Here is a 22,307-nt window from a genome sequence, read left to right on the forward strand (position 1 = left end):
AAACGCAAATACTAACAACTTCATCAAAAGCTACAAAGTTATTAAAAATTATGTGTTTCTTGGAGGTTTGGTTTCTTTTGTCATCCTTTCTCTATTTATTATCAATCAATCTAGTCTTTTAAATCAAGATAGTTGAAACAAAACTCTCCAAAGAGAAGTAGCATCATATAAAGGGTGGGACAAAAGTAGTTTTACAGTTGTATGTGAAACAGTTTTTTCTTCTATGACTTAGTAGTTGTTGTATTATTTTCCATAGGAACAACTGTAAATGTACTTTTGCATGTGCCAAATCCTAAAATGTGCTTATACCAAACCAGAGGAAAAACTGTGTATTTTGAAGCTAGTTTGACCACATAAAGTTATAAAGGTAATATACTGCTGTGTCCTAGTAACTTCCAACAAATTTTTAATTACTAAGAAGAAATAAAAGAAAGTCTGGAATGATCCTAGTGTTACCAGTAAGGAACTGACAAGATGCAGGACTAGTAAAAATTCAGTTGACATTTGGGCACAAGTAATTTCCTTGGAAACCATAATTAATAGTCACATATAAAACAGATCCCAAAGGAGTTTCTGGGAACTCTCAGTCTAAAACCCTTCCCCATGTGATGTATGACGTTATTTTGCTGTGACAGTGAAGTATAACATCTTTAACACCGCATGTACTTTTTAGGCCTCCAGAATTAGAATATTAGGCCGATTGTAGGACTATTTAAATTTGTACTCAAAAACAAAAGTAGTAACAACCATGATTTCTTAAAAATTTAGTCCGCTTCCAAGTTCTATTAAATAGTTTGAGAAATTACTTAAACAAAATACTTGCCTGTCTTTTAAATGCTTAGCTTTCACTTGGGTTATCTGTCCACTAGAGAAATCAAATACTTCTTCACTCAAGAGTTTAAGAATCACCATATTATTCTGACAGAGACTTTCACTGGTCCTACTTGCTCCAACAATATCACTGATAAAAGTTGGCCAGTGTTTAGGCCATTCTTGTTTTAGTATCTAAAATAAGACAGAAAATGTTAATTTCATTTCAGTTGTCAATGGCAAAACTTCAAAGAAACTGTGTCATACTAAAAGAAGCAAATATCAAATCACTTTCCATTTTCTACCTCTTTATTAAAAACAGAAATGTGTCACTCTCTATACAATCCACTGCATAGAAAGTACAACAAAGTTCATAAAGCCCTCTGTCTAAAATTCCCGGTGACTCCTCTCAGTTACCCCAACTGGCCTAATCTGGCTCTAACGTGTATGCATATCAGTATTTGCCAGATAGATGTATGTAAATTATCCTAGGAGACTCTAAGCAATAAAAAAGGTGATGGACAGGGGAAAACTTTTTGGCTGAAATCTAGCCCTTGAAATATAGTAGAGTTTGGACATATAAATTTAGAAGAAAGGAGGCATTACAATTGCTGATAGAAGCATCTTTGACCAAAAACCTAATGGATCGTGTTTGATTTTCAAGTCTGTACTCCTCTATCTCCCCACTCAGAAATAGGCTACAAACAAAAACTCCTTAGTTTAAAAGCTAGTTTAACTTAGTGAAAACACAAGTATTTTAAAAAACCAAGTTCCCAAAACTTATTCAACAGAACAATTTCTTTTTCTCTCACACACCAATTAAAAATAGGTAAATTAAAATGTCTAAAGTTACGACTGTACAGAAAGTTTGAAAAGCTGATAAAGTAGAGAGATCAAACAATGATTTACGAATTAAGATTGACATAGATAACATAGAAACAAGCACATAGCAAGCAAATGAGAAAAAAATTAATGTTTTTATTGATTTCAGAGAGAGGAAGGGAGAGAAACATCAGTGAGTGTCATTGATTGGCTGCCTCCTGCACACCCCTTACTGGGGGTCAAGCACACAATCTGGGCATGTGTCCCAACAGGGAATCGAACCTTGATCTCCTGGATCATAGGTCAATGCTCAACCACTGAGCAACAATGGCTGGGCCAAATTAGAAAATTTTAAACAAGTCCAATCCATATTGGAGCCATAAGAGTGATGGATTTTCAGTTTTATAGTTTCAAATGCTAGATAGTAGATTAACTATTATACTTATTTTAAAGACTACTATCTCTACCTCTTCAAGATGTTAGTTTATTCAATAAAGTAAGTTCAAATATTAGGTTAAAGTCATCAGCCTAAATGAAGCACTGAACTCTTTTGAGGAAAAGAGCGAATCAAGTAAAAGCTTACCTGAACAAGAATCATATTCAATTTCCCGATATACACCTTTTCCTTCTAAGAAACAAAAAAAAAAATTTAGATTAATTGAGAGCCTAAGGAAGAACATAAGCATTATGAAACCCGTGAGAGAAAAATAATTGCTATCTATTGAAAATGGCTGTGTATATGTTTGTACGTCTGTGACAGTAGTGTTTAAGATGAAGATTCAATATTTAAATGATTTTACATTGTCACAATAATCTCCAAAAAGTCTCTTACCTCTACACAAGTTGGGTCAGATGACGTCTTGATAATAAGGCCAACAACATATTTTTTTATTCCTATGGGGAAAAAAATACTTTTATAGCATGCCAATAAATCTTCAGGAGCAAAAAAAATTGGGGAAGAGGGCAGAGCACAGCCAGATAATATGCCCAATCCCATGACCAATGTTGCTGTTTTGGGGAAATTTTAGTGTGCTACTTTATTATTTTTTTGTAAGTTTTTTGTTTTTGTTTTAATTGATTTTAGAGACGAAGGGAGAAGGAGGGAGAAAAGGAGGGAGAAGAGAGGGGGAGAAAGAGACCGAGACACACATCAATTGGAAACCAGGGCTTGTGCCCTGACTGGGAATCTAACTGGAGGCCTTTTAGTGCACAGAACTACACCCAACCGAGTCACTAGCCAGGGCTTTAGTGTACTACTTTAAAGTTTTAGATTTTGTTGTTAGCCTTTACAAATTATAAATTTAACAATTACAAATTATCTTCCAAGATATTCTTTAAATGCTTTATCAGTTAATTATACAAAATCTATAATTTTGAAATAAAAAAACACCACAAGGGACTACTGTGTTTTTCATTTAAATAAATAAACACACCAACTTATTTTTGCGGGTTAAAGCCACAAAAACCCAAAGATGTAACTTTGTAAGCAATAAAAGAAGTTTATGTAAAATGTTTATAAATCAAGATCAGATATATTTATACTTTCCCAATTTATTTAAATATAACGTTAAGCTAATCCTGGAAAAGTAACTTTTAAAAAATATTACTTATTGACTTTAGAGAAACAGAGAGAAACATCAATTTGTTGTTTCAATCATTCATGCATTCATTGGTTGATTCTTGTATGTACCCTGACTGGGGATCGAACCCCTGCCTTGGTGTATCAGGACGATGCTCTAACCAACTGATCTCCCCAGCTAGGGTGTGGAAATGTAATTTTAAACTTTCCCCCCACTAGACCGCAGGAAAAAAAGAGTCAGGTAAAGTTTTTGTTTGTAAGGTTTTTTACTTAAGAGCCCCTTAATGGTACAACCTATTCTTTCAACAGTTAAGACTCCACACCTTTGAATTTAATTTTCTTTATTCAGAATTTACAGAGCATCTACTATAGGTCCACTTAAATTTTAAAGTAATTTGATGCACCTATATTAACATACCCAACAGGTATAAAACAGAAACCCCAATGAAACAAATTTTTATTTCTCACTACATTAAATAAAGACTACTCTCCCATTTAGGTTTGCTGCCAAATGATCAATAAAGATTTTTAATCTTCAGAGCTATGTGAACTCTGGAACTACAGATAAGAGGTTTGTGAAACTGTGTCCCAACCTCATCTAACAAACCAGAACACACTTAATGAAGGGATCTGGTGAGAAGTGTGCCTGTAAAAATTAGCAGAAAATATAGCCAACTTGAAGACAACAAAATGCTTATTTGATTGTAAAGTCTGTAAAACGACCTTAATATAGTAATCTTCATGAACTTTAGTATTAAACTCAGTTTTACCTATGGTTCCCTTTAATTGGTACTTGAAAGTGATTTTTATTAATTATAGGGAAAATGGCCATTTCCTTTAATGTCACAAATAAACCCAACTTCTAAAAAACACTAATTATGAAATTAATTTTCCAAAGTGTGGGAAAATTTTATTAGTAAGTAAAGTCAAATATAAATAATGAAGTATCAATGAAAATATAACGTTAAGTAGTATCAACAGTATGGTATAATATTTAAAAACACTGCCTGTATAATTTACCAAAAAAAAGTGTTTTTCTTGATTTTAGACGGAGGGAGGAGAGAGAAAAACATCAACATCAATCGGCTGCTTCCTGCACACCCCCTACTGGCATAACCCAGAACTGAGGCATATGCCCTGACCAGGAATCAAACCCGTGACCTCTTGGTGCATAGGTAGATGCTCAACCACTGAACCACACCGGCTGGGCTGCCTATTTTTTCTTTAAAAATTCTTAACTGATTATTACATACACGTAACGACGTAATGAAAACTGTTGTTTACATTTTAAAAAGTCAGTTCTACATTAGGCAAAGACACAATACTAACTGTTGCAGACAGGAGCCATCAATTAACGCTAAAAGGAATGGGCAAACCTCAGGAGAAATGGGTATCTGCATAGTGTGAAAATCATCTCAATATACTTATCACTTTCAATGTGAAAAACAGTAATTTTATAAACAGAAACCAAGCAGGCACCACCATAGCCAACTGATAAAGGTTAATAACAAGTGGTTTGGTGGACTGAGGACACACATCATCACGTGTGGTATTCTGGCTTTAAAAAATGTGTACCTCAACCACAACTATCATTATATGATTTGAATAATTAGTTTTTTCTGTTCTCCACTCTACCAAAAGATTCATAATGTCAGGAGTATTTGTCCATTCAGTTTACTGCTGTCAGCATTTGTTACAGTGCCTTTCCCTTAATAAGTATTCTGAATAGATGAATGAATGCTAAAAAAATAACAAAACAAAACAAAAAGTTTCTCTCAGTCTAATCACAGTAAGACAAACCTAAACTAAAATACACTATACAAAACAACGGACCAGAATTCATCAAGTGTCAAAGGCATAGAATCTGTAATTAAGAACTGCCACAGATTAAAGGACTAAAGAGACACAAGTAAACGAATTGTAGAACAGAAAAGGGACAATAAAGAAAAACCTTGTGAAATGTGAATTAAGGTCCACAGTTCAGTTAATAGTACTAACCACATGTTAATTTCTGGTTTATTCATTTTATTATAGTGTATAAGGTGTTAGTATCAGGACAAACTGTACTTTTCTGGCAACATTTTTCCATAGTCTAAAATTACTTCAAAATATTAAGTGGTTTTGTAGACACAAAATCAGATCTAGTTTTAAATAAGGTGATTTTCAAAAGGAAACAATTAGGGGAATCAAAAGTTATTTTTAAATGAGCACTAAATTATACCATTTAGGGTAACCCACACAACAATCTCTTGTGTCCTTAATATTAATACCTGTTATATCTAATAAAAACAAAATTCTAGTATCGTTGACCTTTCTGTTCTTTACACAAATTACTATCATTAAGACCCCCCAAAATAAAGGGCAATTCTTTAAAAAAAAAAGTAAGCATTCCTCTGAAACCTCTTAATCCAAGTTCAAAAGTTTAAGAATAGAGACAAAAATGCAGTCTGCTTTGATTAAAACAGGATCAAAACAGATCCTTCTACTTTTCTGTTACTGATTAAATCATGTTATGTTCACCCTCTTTTCAGGTTGTAAAATTCACTGTAGATGAAGCAAAGGGCAAAAGAAGAAAATAGAAAAAAGGCAATATTAGTCAATAACCGGAAGGTTCTCACAGACAATGAAGTCTCAATTTAATGTCACTCTACCACATTCAGTACCTTCTTTCCCTCGCCCCAACAGGGGTCAGAGAATTGAACCCGCAATCCAGGTATATGCCCTTGACAGAATATCAAACCAGTGGCCCTTTGGCATGCAGGCCAATGCTCTAAACAATGAGCCACACCAGCCAGGGCTGATGAATTTTAATTAAGTTTTATGTCTTTGACAAGTGCAACTGTGGTCTTACATGGTTATCATGTCATCAAGTTTTTCAAAAGATTCATAAAATTATTTAGCATATTTGTATCCATGGACCCCCACTCGATTCTCAGTATGAACAACAAAAAAAACCACCTCCAAAGTTTTCAAATTTAACCCTCAGTTTATTCAAAGGTGTTAGTTTTTTTAAGACCAGCCATTTATAATTTCTTCAAAACAAGATACACTACTATAAAAACACCTAACTAGTCATTGGAAGACAGCTTTAAGACATGTAAATTTTCCTAACTCCAAGAGTTTATGCGTGTATCTTTTATAATCCAACTATTTTCTCAATGAGAAAATGTCATTGACAATCTCATTCCAAATAAAAAGAGAGCAATATCAAATAATCAATATAAACTTCTAAGTTTTAAGTGAACAGTATCAACTTCAGCTAGCAAGAATCTACATCTTGCAAGTTATTTACACAGTTATATTAATAATCTTATCCCCCAGAAACAGCTTTCAAATACTGGATATTTAATGATACAGAAAGAAATGCATTGATGAAACTAATTTCCCTAAAAGGATCCACTAGAACCTTTTAATGAAAACTTACTAACACTGCCAACATACTGATGGTGAATTATTCTCATGGAAGCAAAAGTCCTACTTTCCAAATTTAAATCATAAGGTCTGTACATTAACATCTTATCAAGTCAAGTAATAAGGCTGTCAAACAGTAAGTTTCATCAAAATACAGGGTTCTGACTATTAAAACTGTGTTCAAAGACAAAATGTAAAATATGCGAGTAAAAAAGATACATTCTGATTACTCAGTGTGGCTAATTTTCATATACAACAGAAAATGGAACACCTTAATACTCTATTACAAAAGTAAAAATTCAACCATGCAAACTGAGTTCAATCCAGTTCCAACCACTTGTGCTATACTTAAAGTATTCAATCCATTTTCATTGTTTACTCTGTAAGCTATAAAAAAGTACATCTGGGTAAACCCCTCCATCAAAACCATGTAAAAACAAATGGCCCTTTCTCTGTGATGTAGATTTATTACAAACATCTGTCCATTTAAACTATCTACACCGATCATCAGAAAGAGAGTCACTAAGGTGGGCCTTACTTCCTCATGGCAGACAATAAAATACAGGGCAGTGGGTAAAAGTAGGTTTATAGTTGTGAGTACACAAAAGTTTATTCTTGTATTATTATTTATTAATTACTGTAGTGCTTTCCATACAAACTGTAAACCTACTTTCCCCTCACCCCAAACACTACTCTAAAATAGCTATCCCCTTTCCCTTATTATCCAAAAGAATCCAGAATATTGTTCTAGTCACTCAATGGAAGGAGCATGTGAGAACAGCAATATAAAACAAATAGCTAAAAACAATTCAAAACCAGAGGTTCTTACTTAACCTAGGGCTCCCATAAGTAGGCTAGAATCAGACTAACTTATTTGCCTACATGTTTCATAAAAGGAATGGATGTATAAGAACATTAATCTTTCTTAAAAGGGTTTATGGCCTGAAACAGATACTTACCACGAACTCTAAAAGATAATGCAGAAATTAACATTTTACTAAGTTCATAGCATCATTATTTATAAAAGCCAAAGGGTGAAAATAGCGCAAATGTCCATACAGGAATGAATAAGTAAAATGTGCACACACACAGACACAACAGAATATTGTTTGGCCTTAAAAAGGAATAAAATTCCATACATGTTAAAACATGGAAAAACCTTGGGAACATGTGCTAAGTGAAATAAGTGAGACACAAAACCAAATATGGCATGATTGTGCATATATGTGATGACTAGACTAGGCAAATTCAGAGAGACAGAAAGTGTAATAGCACTTAGCAGGTACTGGAAGACTGGGGAGAGAGGGTAGAGTGTTAACGTTTAATGGGTAGTTTCAGATTTGGTATAATGAAAAATTCTGGAGATGTACAATGATGATGGTTGTGCAATACTGTGAATATACTTACCAACACTAAATTATACATTTAAAATGACAAATATTTTTAAGGATATTGTACAAAACAAATTTTATTAAAGATTTAATAATTTTTCCTATTAAAAAAAAATCAAATTTATTAAAATCCACCCTGCTTGCCTGGCCGGGCGTGGCTCAGTGGTTGAGCGTCGACCTAGGATCCAGATGATAGGGGTTTGATTCCCGGTCAGGGCACATGCCCGGGTTGTGGGCTTGATCAATGACTCTCTCATCCTTGATGTTTCTGTCTCTCTCTCTCCCTCTCCTTTCCTCTCTCTGAAATCAATAAAGATATATTTAAAAAAAAAAAAAAAAATCCACCCTGCTTTAATCAAGTCCATCAAGTGGTTCCTATCTCCTGCTGCTATATGAATACAAGGTAAGCATTAGACATTGTTAGATCTCAAGTAAACATCTCTTATGGAAATACCACATAAAAACTTTGTAAGGAAGAAAGTGCTACCTTAACTAGAAGTCATAGGAAAATACTTTCTGTCAAATATGCATGATGCTGAAATGTAATAGGATATTTTAAAAATACTGGCTTGTTTTTTAAGATATAAAAAATATAGATTTAGTCAATATTGTCTTTTTATTATCCCATCATGGTATAAAACTGGCAAAAACATACAAACTGTCAAATTTGAGATCTGACTGAAAATGTTTCTAGAATTATATTCTATGAAAAGAAAAATAGAGGAATTTCACATGAATTTGCTTCAGACACAAGGGCTTAAGAGCCCCAAAACTTAAAATATTCTTTTCAAAATTACCAACAAAGGAAACTACCACCATCCGTGTTCAATAGGGAGCAACAGTATCAACTTAACATGATACATATATATACACATATACATGATGTGAAAGAATGCTCAACAGCATTAGTCATTAGGGAAATGCAAATTAAAACCAGAAGCCATTATATGCACTATAATGGCTAGAATAAAAAACACAGTACCAAGCTTCAGTGAGGATGTAAAGCATATTCATATATTGCTAGTAAGGATGTAAAATGATACCAACATTTTGGCAAACAAACATACACCTACCATATGATCCAGTCATTCTATTCCTAGCTAATCAAGTGGGTGATAAAAAGCAGATTGGGAAGTGGGGGAGTGGTGATCACAAGATGAACATCTTGGTTAGTGGTGATTTCATGGGTATATCCATAAGTCAAAACTTATCAAATTGTACACTTCAACACACAGTCCACTGTGTATATCAAATTATACCTCAATAAACAAAAAGACAGCAAATACAAATAATCTTTGAAAAAAAGACTGCAACACATGCTGTGCATTTATTCATACTCAGCACCTAGAAGCACAGAGAACTTTACACACATTGCACCTCTGATATCCCAAAAACCCTGCAGGACAGTTAAGATTCAAAGAGGTATCGTAACTTATGTTAGATCGAATAATAAATTACCACGTGCCTCATTCCAAAGGAAAGCACTGTATAAAAGCTTATGGGTAACCAGCTTTGGTCTGTCAACTTCCTAAATTATAACACAGAACTGCACAACTCAATCTTTGCCCAACTACTTTTAAGCACCCAAACTTCCAAAATGTCCAATTATGATTTTATCACTTTGGACTATTCATTAATTCATTACTCCTCTTTTCAATGTCAGCAAATTCTTATCTGTCTCATAAAGTGATCTCTTAGCCATTCGCCTTAATAGATTAAAACACGAGCCTTTCGTTTAAATTTTAAAAATACAGAGATACCTTTATACAGATAGATTATTTTTTCAGGGAGAAATAAAAGTTTTTACGGTCTCCCTGCCCACCCCTTTGCAGTTTGAAATTTCTAAACCAAATACAAAATTTTTTTTTAAAAGGGGGGGGGGGGAGACCTGAATAATGCAAAGTTGATGTGCAGCCAAGACAGATTCAAGATCACTGACAACCCTAGTACACCTTTAATTACTTCCATTACTAGCAAACACTCCCTATTTTCTATTATTCTACTTCACATATTAAAATTTCTCTTTCAGCCACGCCAGCATGGCTCTGTGGCTGAACACTGACCTATGATCCAGGAGATTGAGGTTTGTTTCTACTCAGGGCACATGCCCAGGTTGGGGCCTGATCCCCAGTAGGGAGCATACAGGAGGAAGTCCACTAATGACTCACATTGATGTCTCTATCTCTCCCTTCTCTCTGAAATCAATCAAGATACGGTATATTTAAAAAATAAAATTTCCTCTTCATCTTTCTTTCCTTTCTTTTTTAATTTAAAAAATGTTTCCATTGGTTCCTCAAGAGGAAGGGAGCAGGAGAGAGAGAAACATCAATGAGAGAGAATCATGGATCGGGTGCCTCCTGCATGCCCCCTACTGGGGATGGAGCCTGCAACCCTGGCATGTGCCCTGACTCAGAATCAAACTGTGATCTCCTGGTTCATGGGTCTATGCTCAACCCTGAGCCATGCCAGCCGGGATCCCCTTCATCTTTCTGTTTTTTGAATCCTCACTGAGGGTATTTTTCCCACTGCTTTTCAGAGAGTGGGAGAGAAAGAGGGAGAAACATCGATGTGAGAGGTACACACGGATTGGTTGCCTTCTGCAGGAGCCAGGGCACAGACGCACAACCGAGGTATGTGCCTTTGGCCAGCATCGAACCCAGGACCCTTCAGTCCCTAGGAAGACACTCTAACCATTGAACCATATGGGCTAGGGCTCCATCTTTCCTAAGTCAAAAATATTTAGAGTCTTTAATTTATATCTCATCTATGCAAATATTCACTTCAAAACTTAACTTCAAAGGTATCAATTATATACACATATATAATTTATAAGAACAAAAATATTGGGAACGTCATTAGTTCCCCCTAAAGTAGAGAAATAAAGTGAATTGGAGAACATTAACTCAATAATACGTAATTCACTAATTAATTATATACTAACACATACATACCAAGCAATAAGAATGCAATAAAGACATTCTCTGATCCCTGACACCATATTAAGCTAACATTTTGGGGGATAAGAGAAAGAGTAAGAAAAACAATGACAGTTTAGTGTGATAAATGTTATGGTGGTGGGGGGTTACTGCAAATAGTCAACCTTTTTTCTGACCTAAAACAAAAATGGCAAAAACCAGAACAACGTAAATTTTGTATTATATAAATCTAAATTTATTAAAATGTTTTATTAAATGTTTTTTAAAACGTCCTTACTTGGCTAATTATTACCTGCGTGACTTTTGCTCACTGAAATTGTATTTATCTGTGATCCACTGGCACAGGATTTACTAAGGGAACATGAAGCAAGAGACGTCTAGAACTGTCAGAGATTTTCCTAACAAATTGCTTTAGACAAGAGGCTTAAATTTAAAATGCCACTACATTAAAAGAACATGTGGAAATTAACATATGCTTATGAACAAGCACCTGAAATCAGATTTTTAAAATTGCTAGATTGGAAAAAAATGTACAAAACTTAATTTTTTACATACATATTTTATCTTCTGACCCATAGCATGCACTTCGATGTAAGGGTATACTTATATAGTCTTAACACCTAACAGTGCTTTATACAAAGCAGATACACAATATATGCCCCAGATGAATAAATATATATGCTTTGATGGACTAAGAAGTGGCACTTAGTTTAAAAGACATGACAAAGACAAAAGGAATGTACAGTATTTGGGGATTATACAAATTCATTTCCAATACCAAAGTTACTTAAAGATGAAGGAAAATTAAGGTTCAGAAATGCCAGCATATTTTTTGAAACATGAAACCTTAAGCCTGGAGAAGCCTCCCTGGATTGACAATGTTAAAGAGAATTATAAAATTAATACAGTATTGAATTTACTTTCCAATGCTTTACAAATGAGAACAATTACCTTAAACAAGAACATTAATCATTAAATCCATCATACAAAGTTGCTGTGGCATCTAAATATAGGGATCACTAGCATTCTCTGGGGGCCATTTTGCATGGTCTTCCAACAATGAGCCTCTCAAAGACCCTAGAAGTTACCCCACACCTTTTTCCTCCATGTAACGTCTTCACCAACAATGTCAACCATACATGGGTGATAGAGTAACTAGGTAGTTTTAGAAAGTTTACACCACACTTAATACTAGTGATGAAGGGAAATTAAGGGAGAAAGGTGATTCTAATAGGTGGGTTTTTATAAATATAGCTTGGAGAGAAATGAAGTTATCTTAACACAGAAAAATAACACATAAATTAAACAGAATTTCTCTTAAGTCAAACAGAATAATCACCATCACCTTCCCCTCCAGTTTCTTAAAACACAATAGGCTTTCAAAAGTAAAGTCTTATGCCCCTTGAAATACTGTATATTGGATACTTGCATATTAATATATGGGAGCCCTTACGATTTCATAATAAAAAACCAAACATACCACTCCCATTCGTGTAGAAAGCTAAAAATGTCAAATCCTCGGGGAGACTTTGAGCCTCTTATTTTTTCAACAACAAATACAACCATGACTTTGACAAGCTACTATAATTTTAAATCACTTAAATATAAAGCTCCAAAAAGTCATCTAGTACAATCCTTATGTGATCAGAAGCAGAGATCTAGTTGTTTAAAAACAAAAGAGGGACTTATACTATAGTAAAAATGGTACTGAAGTAAAAAAGTAAACTCTTTTTTTGCTATAGTAAGCCACGGCCAAAGTTAAATTTGAGGCTCAGACCACATGTATCAAACAAAAGATGGGCCCAGCCGGGCATGGCTCAAGGGTTGAACATCGGCCTAGGATCCAGAAGATAGAGGTTCGATTTCTGGTCAGGGTACATTCCCGGGTTATGGGCTCTATCCCCAGTTGGGGGTGTGCAGGAGGCAGCCGATCAATGACTACTCTCTCATCATTGATGTTTCTCTCTCTCTCCCCCCTTCCTCTCTTTGAAATCAATAAAGATATATTTAAAAAAAAACCCACAAAACACCAACAACACAAAAAACAAAAAAAGAAGGAACAAGGACAGCACCTAAGGTCCCTGAACAGCAATGGGGAAGTATAAAGGAATTATTTGGGCCACATAGTCAAACTGCAATTATTAGTTTCTGAGGTCACAGAATATGATCTAAAATGGTTTCAACTCAAAATAAAACATTTAAAAGAAACAGGAACCTCTTTTGGAGGCACTATTTCCTCCTGCACTATCACTTAATCTTTGGTTTATAATATTAATAGTCATTAAAACTTGTCTTATTTACCTCTAAACACGCTAGATAGGTGTGAAGATTTAAGTCAGACTAGCTGGGTAAAATCCAGGTCCCTAACCCATCATAGAGATGACATGAGAAAGCAAATGAAAGACAGCATCTTAAAGACAGTCAAAGAAAGGGGACATATTTTACAAGAAAATGCCACCAAAAGTAGTATACCCCCTATTATAAAGTCCAGTCTTCTACTTATATTTCTCAGAGATTAAACAAGTGATAAAAAGTAGGCAATAAAGGCAGTTTGTGAAAAATGAAAGTAATTGCAAAGAATTCCAAGAGACTAACCTTACCTCAGGTCCCTCAAACTATGACTACTTTCACTGAAACAGCACAAAGGGAAAAGTTTTATGCAAGGTAGGACAAAAGTGGGTTTACACTTATTATGGAAATTACAAAAATAAATAATAATACAAGAATAAACTGTTTCACATACTTAGAGCTGTAAACCTTCTTTTGCTCCACCCTGTATTAATACAGGCATCACCACATCTTCATTTTCTGATCTTTTCTTATTTTAAAATGTCAACCTCTTATAATTCAAAAGGTAAAGGCTTGTGATTTTCAAAACATGTTTTACTCTTTTAAATTTGTGTATTAGTTCAGTGTTATAATATTCATTATTTGTCAGTTACTGTCTGGTGAACTTTAAACAAAGTATAAGAGCTCATATTCAAATTTCATTCACTTCAGACATAGATCCATAGTAACTATGAATTGATACATATTTTCATCACAGTATTTATTGTAAAAAAGTTTGACCAGTCTCATCTGCTCTCCCCCGCCAAAAGATAACCTTATAAACAACCTGCGCCTTGCTACATCACTTCAGTAATCTCCATTAGAGCATAATAAACTAGATTCAATATACCTGCCACCCAAATATTCAACTATAATAAAAATGCCAGGATTAATAACATTTCTCTGAATTTACAATTTGTAAAACATTTTCCTACCTTCACACTGGTTCCTTGGAAGAATCTTCCACCTTGTTTTTATCACATTTTCCAAAATTTGTAGTCCATAATACTGAAAATTGGATAACAGAAGCATGTGAATATATTGCTTTAAGACTAGCAACTCTCAGGATTCACAAATGGACAGACATTCACACATTTACATCTAAAGTTTCAAAAACATTATGCTACCAAGTTTAATTACATATATTAAACAAGGATCTATTCACCCATATACTGAGTTTTCATGCATTTTCCTCATTTTATTGTTTACTACTCTATTTAACGTCCTGCTGTTTATACATGCTCACACCAGGAAGAACAACCAAATAAAAAGCCCTTTTGCAGCCAAATGGGCTTATCTGTAGAAGGAAAAGTAGCAGCCAGATATGAATTCATAGCATAAATGACTGCTCAGAGGCTCACGTACTTTAACACGACCAGGCTCCTAAGAATTTAGCAGCTTGGATGCTTTCAAGCTTCCTACCATCCTCTAGGAGTTGTAAGCTCTTGGCCAAGCATTAAAGTATTGTCAGATACTTTCTATAGAAAGTGTTTACAAACATCACTGGTGTGTTACTTAAGGAGCAGCAAGACAGCCCATGGGTTTAATTTTAAATTTTAACCCACCCTTATAGTTGCTATTTCTACTAATTTAAAGATAAACTTTTGTGCACAGTCAAAAATAATACAGAAGTGCATGTTGCAATCTGTATCTACCTTTCAGGTATTCCTTCCTAAATATAAGTTATAACTAAAAATGTAATAAACTGAATAAACAGATACCACCTTCAAGCCATTTTGTCCCTCCTGCTGCTTACTCACTCTAAATAGTCAAGAATGTTTGTAACAATTTATAATACTACAGGAGTTAAAAACCCAAAATTATTATCATGACCAATTAGTGTGGATAGACAGGAGGAAGAAAAAGGACAAAACTGTTGTGGTACGTTTCAATTGGTTGAATTAGGGAAAAATCAGCTACAATACCTGAAAGGTAAACTTACTCATATATAGACATAGAACCTCAGATTGCAAGTTTTGGCTGAGAATAAGAGTTCATCTTTAAAATGGTTAGTCATCACACAATAAAATAAATAGGAGCATTAGTATTTCAACCAAAGGGATCATGTGAATGCTCACTTTATCCAAAGCACAATATAGACTGTCCCAAACTACATTGCGCTCAAACAGTAAATGTTTTTGCTGTTTTCTTTCATTTTAACATTTCAGGCTTTTCAGGAAAATTTTCAACTGAAATCCTACATCTGCAAAGCATTCCTTAAAAAGACTTCCAAAATAAAAACAAGGCCAAAAGCAAAATTCTAAAAATACAAATTTGATGCTAGTAAAGGGTTTCATAATCAGCAGTAAATAGTGAAGCTTTTCTATCCTTTCATTTACACCTCCTATGTCTAGGTCTCAAGAAAAAAGTGAATAAAAGCAAAAAGGGGAAGCTTCTGATTGAAATTCTAAATTAACTTTAAAAAAAAATACTGCTCTAAAAACTTTATAGGCATGAAATAAGACTGTCAAGTTTTAGCAAGTCAAAACAAGGTACTTTTCTATATACAGAATATATCCTCTTGCTAATTCTAAACTAATTAAAAAGACCTTTAAAAAATACGAAACAAAACCACCATAAATATACCAGTAAAAATAATGTTAATAACACTACCATATTTAGCCAATGTTTTTCAGCTTACACTTTAATTGACTATTCTCCCCCTTCATTATTTATGTCTTCCTTTATATTTGATACTTTGTTACCTAAATTATCTATTTACTAACCTCTAGCCCTTTCTCCCAGCTGTAAAAAGGTAGTATAAGCTTGCAGAAGATACACTCATATTTGCACCTTTCTGCCAAGGGGGCTAAAATAGGAAGCCCAATAAAAGCTTTTCACAAGTTAGGTCAAAGAAATACAATATCCTAAAACCCAGTCTCCCCTAGATATTAAGATTCTACACATGAAGAGAATTCACATTTCTTTGAAAGAGTATTTTGATTCAAAAATCTAAAGAGACAGCCAAGCCCACAGCCGGCGTGGTTCAGTGTTTGAGCATCGACCTATGATCCAGGAAAGCGAGGTTCGTTTCTGGTCAGGGCACATGCCCGGGTTGTGGGTCTATCCCCAGCAGGGGGTGTACAGGAGGCAACCGGATCAATGACTCATCATTGATGTTTTTCTCTTTCCCTCTCTCTGAAATCAATAAAAACATTAAAAAATAGAGCCAAATCTGAAGGCCAATAATAAATGACTACTTTAGAAATATCCACAAATAATCCAATCATTCTAAAGAATTACATTTCTGCTTTATATCTCAGGATTTGGGAAATCCACTGCTGAGTTATGAAGATATGGGACAGAAAACAGCAAAGACTAAATGAAAAAAATAAATGCATGAAATGATCCCTATGGTAGAAATTTCTACTGAGCCCTTAGAAATAATTATTTTATGCATTGAATTCCCCTTTCCCCTCCCACCGCCCATGAAACAAAAACAATTGATGAACAGAATTCAGTTAAAGGGAATCAAAAGGGTAGACCTTGTGGAGGCCTGCCGTCAAAGCCTAGCTGTGTCAGTTGCACAGGAAGACACCCCTTTTCTTCCTATTACAAGCAATCAACATAATGGAACATTATGATTAATATCAGGTAGTGTTAACATCTTTAAAGAAAAAAAAATGATTGCATAAAAGCCAAATGTCATAGTGCATAAATTTAGCACCAAATCATTTGTAATTTATGTAAATCGAAGAATTCTTTACCTGTTGCTTTCTTTCTGTTCCTCTAATCATCTCATTTTTCACAAGACAAATTTGAGTTTTTAAAAATACTGTTGATAAATCAACTTAAACATTAGTAATGTCTGTCAGTATAAAAAGCAAAATTTACCAGGCAAGCAAACAGGCAAACACTGTTATGTTACTTAAGGTTAGCACTTTGAGGAAGTTCTGAACTGAATTTTTGCCCTAAAATTTACAAGATGTCAAAACTAATTAATATTTTAAAACTGTTAATTAACACAGTCTGATTTCAGAAACAGATGTGAACATGGCTACTTTCTGTTTTAACACAATGTATACCAAGTGGAAACCTTGTGCGTATTAAACAGAATGCCATGAATGGTATTTTGTTACGTTAATGCAGTTTAAAGAGAAGTGTGAATCATCAAGTCTAAAACAGTCAACACACATTTTGATCAACCCTTCTGTTCAAACTTAAGAAAAAAGGACATGGATTATAACATTTTCAACTGCAAATAAAAACTGAGTGCTGTCCCATTAAAAGCATTGGTACCACAGAGTAGGGTTTTACACTGCCCATACAACTTGGTGTTGGAGGCGTCTAGCCTGTATTTTATTGATTACTTGCCCAAAATAATTCCTCTGATGTTATGTTTCATCTCTGAATAACATTCAGAATTTATGCTACTTAGATCCGTACACATATTCTAAAAAGAAAACAAAACAAACCAAAAAAAAAGCCACCTTGCATACTAGTCCCAATTACAAAGCTTCATAATTCTTAGGACTACTTGCAAGAATTAATTCTATGTTTAAGCCTAAATTTTGAAATAAGTTAACAATATTAAATGATTTGAGATAACAAATGCTCATACTAAAAATGAGATACCTTCCTCAAAGTTTATGACTGGAAGAAAAGAAGAAATAAATGGATTTTAAAAACCACTTCTTGCTTACTTTCGTGTTCATATTCTGTGAAAATTCCAAAATTGTGTCGACTCTTGTCCATGCATCAGGATGCTCCTTTAAATGTGTCAGTACTTCTTGAGCCATTCTTTGCTAAAATTTTATACAAGAAGAATTTTAAACTCACTTGTTCTTTTGAATCATTTATTAAAATGGTATTGAGCAAGGCACAAATCCTAAAAGGACAGTGATTCTACCAACTTTCAGAAACACTCAAGAAATAATTAGTCTTTATAGAAATAAAAATGTCTTCATTATCAATTAACTTCAATTAAAACTAGAAATATTCTTCTGAAACAAAATAGCCTTTTTGGGATAACCTGCTTTGTTATTCTCAAAATTGAACTTAAATCCAACCAATGCTAACAAAGATCTCCTCTGACATAAACAAATTCTCAGTACTTACAATTACCAAAAAGAGCAACATAGAAAAACTCATCTACTTAGATAAATTATATAATGGTATATCTGTTTTACAAGTCACCAAGATATCGATAACAAAATTTATCAACAAAAATGTATTGCAAGGGAAGACATATAAACTGGATCTAAATAATACTTACAAATCTCAAATGCCCACAGATATACATATATATAAAACATTAAGACCCTTAGACTTCTTAAATTTATTATAATGGAAAAATCACTCTCTGAATGTCCTCTAATTTCATATATTAAATCCTAGCTTATTTTGAAAGCTTTGAGTTTTAAAAAATGTAAACCAAGCTGGCTAGCGTGGCTCAATGGTTGAGCCTCAACCTATGAACTAGGAAGTCATGGCTCAATTCCTGGTCAGGGTACATGCCTGGGGTTGCTGGCTTGATCCCCAGTAGGGGGCGTGCAGGAGCCAGCAGATCAATGACTGTTATCATTGATGTTTCTCTCTCCCCCCCTTCCCCTCTCTTTGAAATCAATAAAAACAAACAAAAAAATGCAAACCAAAAATAATATTAAACCTATGTAGCCATTATCTAGGATATGTCTGTTTTCTTTTAAACATAAAAGATGTAAAACTTATGGAAGTCACCTTTTATAAGTTTCTCCAGTGCCATTTTCCTTCCTTTGTTCCTTCTTTAGAGATAATTACTTTCATGAATTTGGTCTTTTCCTGTCCATACTTTCAGAGCACGTATATGAACTTCATAGAAAATACTTATGTAGCTACTAAATTTTATACAAATAGTATACTATATAGAAATCCTCCGGCAATTTGCTCTTTCCATTTGACAGTTCCCACCTCGCTCATCTTTACTGAGGTATGACTGAAATGGACAGTTTTAAAGATCTAGCCCTGTTGACATTATTTATCTAGTTTTTTAAACCATTACAGTTTTCCATACATAAACAAAGGCTGTTAATTCTATTAATAATGTTTTCTTTTTTCTAAGAAGCAACAGCTTAATCTTTTTTACTTTTAAAGGCCGGTTTGTAGCTCAACTGGATCCTCCTTAATTATCTTTTATCTATTTCTATCACAAGTTGTAAGCAAAAGTAAGCTTGGTGGTTTTAAAATTTGTCAGCCACCTCATAATCTTTAACTTAGCTTTTATTCCAACTTACAGAAAGAATCCTTATTCCTACTTTGGCTTTGATGTTGAGAATTCTTTTCCTCATGTAGCAGTTATAAAATCACATTCATGATTTTTCCAACTAATCTACCAGCAACATATACTGCTTATTGTTTTCTTTAAAACATTTGAGTTAAACTAAAGTTAGGTAGTGTTTCTGTATCCTGTCAATACCACCAGAACCCTCATGGAACTTAAAAGAAAAATCAGCTGCTGGGTTTCACCTAAGGGTCTGGGGCTAGAGCAGAGTGTAAGCTCGGAAAATATGATTTCATTAAGGACTGGTATCTTTAAAAGGGGCTATAATTGTGTTATATAACAATTGACAAAAGACAGAAAGAGGAGTGATGTGAGTTATCTAGGGCTAAAGCACATTTTAGCAGTGTTTTGATTCTCTCACTGAGAATCTCTAAGTAAATAATTCACTTCCAACTAGACATAGACTTACATATAAATAGTAACAAATATCGAGACATAAAAAACCCATGCGTCATAAAAGTTATTTGGTCAAGATACTACTGTCTGATCTTTTGAAGTAATGAGCATTCTACATTTAAGTGAATATTCCCCACACTATCACCATTCATTTCAATCTCTGCATAAATCATGTTTCTTTTAGTTGTTCTTGCAGTTGTAATTTTACTCTCCAAAGTTAATTCTAGTATTTGTATCCTAGTGTCTTTATTTTGCCCTAAGCCCACTATCCTTATATAATACTCTTTTACTAACTTAAAACTCCAAAGGGGTTAAAAAGAAAACCAAAGAGGGAGAAAATCTGGCATCTCCCTGTTACTAACTGAATGGTTAAAGTATTCTAGTTGCTAAGCAATAGATTAAGAGTTCAAGACACTTAACACAGTATTGGAGAAAACACCTAACAATTCCGTATCTTTTTCCCCTGGCTGCCTACTTGGCTAAAAATAGAAAAATGCTTACAATAGAAGGTAGTCCTAATGTTACAGTGCTAAATATCCTACTATCCTCCCCCGATCTAAGTAAAAGTTCTGTCTATAGATTTTTAAAAGGCCATCTTTCTAATAATTTCTTCCCCTCCAAAGTTATATAGTCCTTTTTAAAAAGTTAGGATATCTACAGTTTAATTTACAAGCTTAATCAGTACAATTTCTAGTTGCCATTTTTAGCACATTATTTTATGAGATTAGGAAAAAATATATACCATATGTTAAAAACAATGAGTTTTGACATCACATATACTCAATCTTTATACTTCCAAAACTTCCAGAAGTACCCTTTAAACATAATTCCTTCTAAGTATCAGGCACTGTAACAGATGCTTTACAAACCTCATCATTAATCCTCCAATCTCTTGCAAGGTAGGTAATAGTTTGAAGATGAAAACTCGAGAGCAATGACTAGAAAACTTACTGGAATAAAATTAAGACAGCTAACCCATGTTTTCCATTACATCTCCCTACTTTTAATTAAAATAACACCCCCAAAGAGGTAGTTATAAAAAAATAGACTTAACTATAAGTTTAAAACATGATTTTTAGAAAAGGAGTTCTTAACCTTTAAGCACTAAACCTCAGTTTCCTTACCTATAACAAATATGTTTACTGATTATCTTTATGCATCTGATTTGTCACATGTAATCTAAACATTAAGTCCTTACTTTTGGGAAAGTTAGTTTTGCTTTTATAAATAGAAAATATTTATACTTTTCTAAACCTACTGTTAAAGTCAAATTTAAAACAAATAATTAAATCTCAATATTGTGAAACATTACTAAATATTACTAATTCTCAGTTATAAGCCTAGAAGAACACTGGTATCCATTTATTCATACTTTTAGATGCTGTAAACCAGGTTAAAAAAGGACAAAGATTAAACAGCAGCAGTAACTGAATGATGTGAAAAAATTAAATGCCCGTCTTGCTAATGGCTACAGATTTGCACTTCTAATATATTCAAAGTTGAGCCCAACTTTACTTCATGCATTTTAACCTTACTTTCATACTTTCTTCCAAAAGCAGCTGCTATCCATACATACATGTTAAAATGAAATGAAGCTTAAAGCTCCATGTTGAATGTACAACATGAGGAAACAGCTACATGACATGTGTGATAAATACAGATGGAGTAACTTTTTCAGGAATGCTTTTGGAGACAAGAACTCTGATTGACAGCCCCTAGGAGTATAAAACTGGACTAACAAGCTTACAAAAATCACTTCAGAGTAATTTTTCCATTCATATATTTTCATGGCCCCCTTTCCTTTAAAATTCTCTCTTATTAAGAAGATTTTTTTCTATCCAACAGAAAACTTTTACTCATTTGAAACTCTTTGAGATTAGCTCCACAGTGTAAAGTTTCAAGACAGTCCAGTTTCTTGTTAACATATACATTTTAAAAACTTAAAGCCCAGCTGGCATGGCTCAGCAGTTCAGCATTCCCCTATGATCCAGGAGATCGAGGTTCGATTCCTGGTCAGGGCACAAGCCCGGGTTACAGGCTCAATCCCCAGCAAGGGTCATGCAAGAGGCAACCAAACAATGGTTCTCTCATCATTGCTGTTTCTCTCTCTCTCTCTCTCTCCCTCTCCCTCCCTCTCTGAAATCAATAAAAATATATTTTAAAATAATAATTAAATAAAAATAGTAAACTTACTAATTAAAACAAAACAAAACAAAACAGAACAAGAATGTTATTCCCCTCTAACCATGTCAAAGTAGAATCCAATTTCTTTCTCCAGACATTTTCCATTACAGTTAATATATAATTCCAAATCAATACAACCCATGGAATACTTTTTTTAAAGGTGATAATTTAAAACTGTATTCAAAATCCAA

The 22,307-nt window shown here is 33.9% G+C and overlaps 1 protein-coding gene across 1 annotated transcript in view; it reads right to left on the reverse strand.

The window, feature by feature from the left end:
• Positions 1-22,307, reverse strand: part of XPO1 (exportin 1) — a 39,656-nt gene that overhangs the window by 13,436 nt on the left and 3,913 nt on the right. The window contains exons 3-7 of the mRNA XM_087823589.1: positions 17,921-18,022; positions 14,213-14,285; positions 2,465-2,526; positions 2,216-2,260; positions 824-1,005 (exon numbers count right to left, since the gene is read on the reverse strand). Of these exons, the coding sequence (XP_087679715.1) occupies positions 824-1,005; positions 2,216-2,260; positions 2,465-2,526; positions 14,213-14,285; positions 17,921-18,022 (464 nt within the window). The remainder of the gene's footprint in view (positions 1-823; positions 1,006-2,215; positions 2,261-2,464; positions 2,527-14,212; positions 14,286-17,920; positions 18,023-22,307) is intronic.

The sequence above is a fragment of the Miniopterus natalensis genome, chromosome 13 (assembly GCF_054644295.1).
Source record: "Miniopterus natalensis isolate mMinNat1 chromosome 13, mMinNat1.hap1, whole genome shotgun sequence".
NCBI lineage: Eukaryota > Metazoa > Chordata > Mammalia > Chiroptera > Miniopteridae > Miniopterus > Miniopterus natalensis.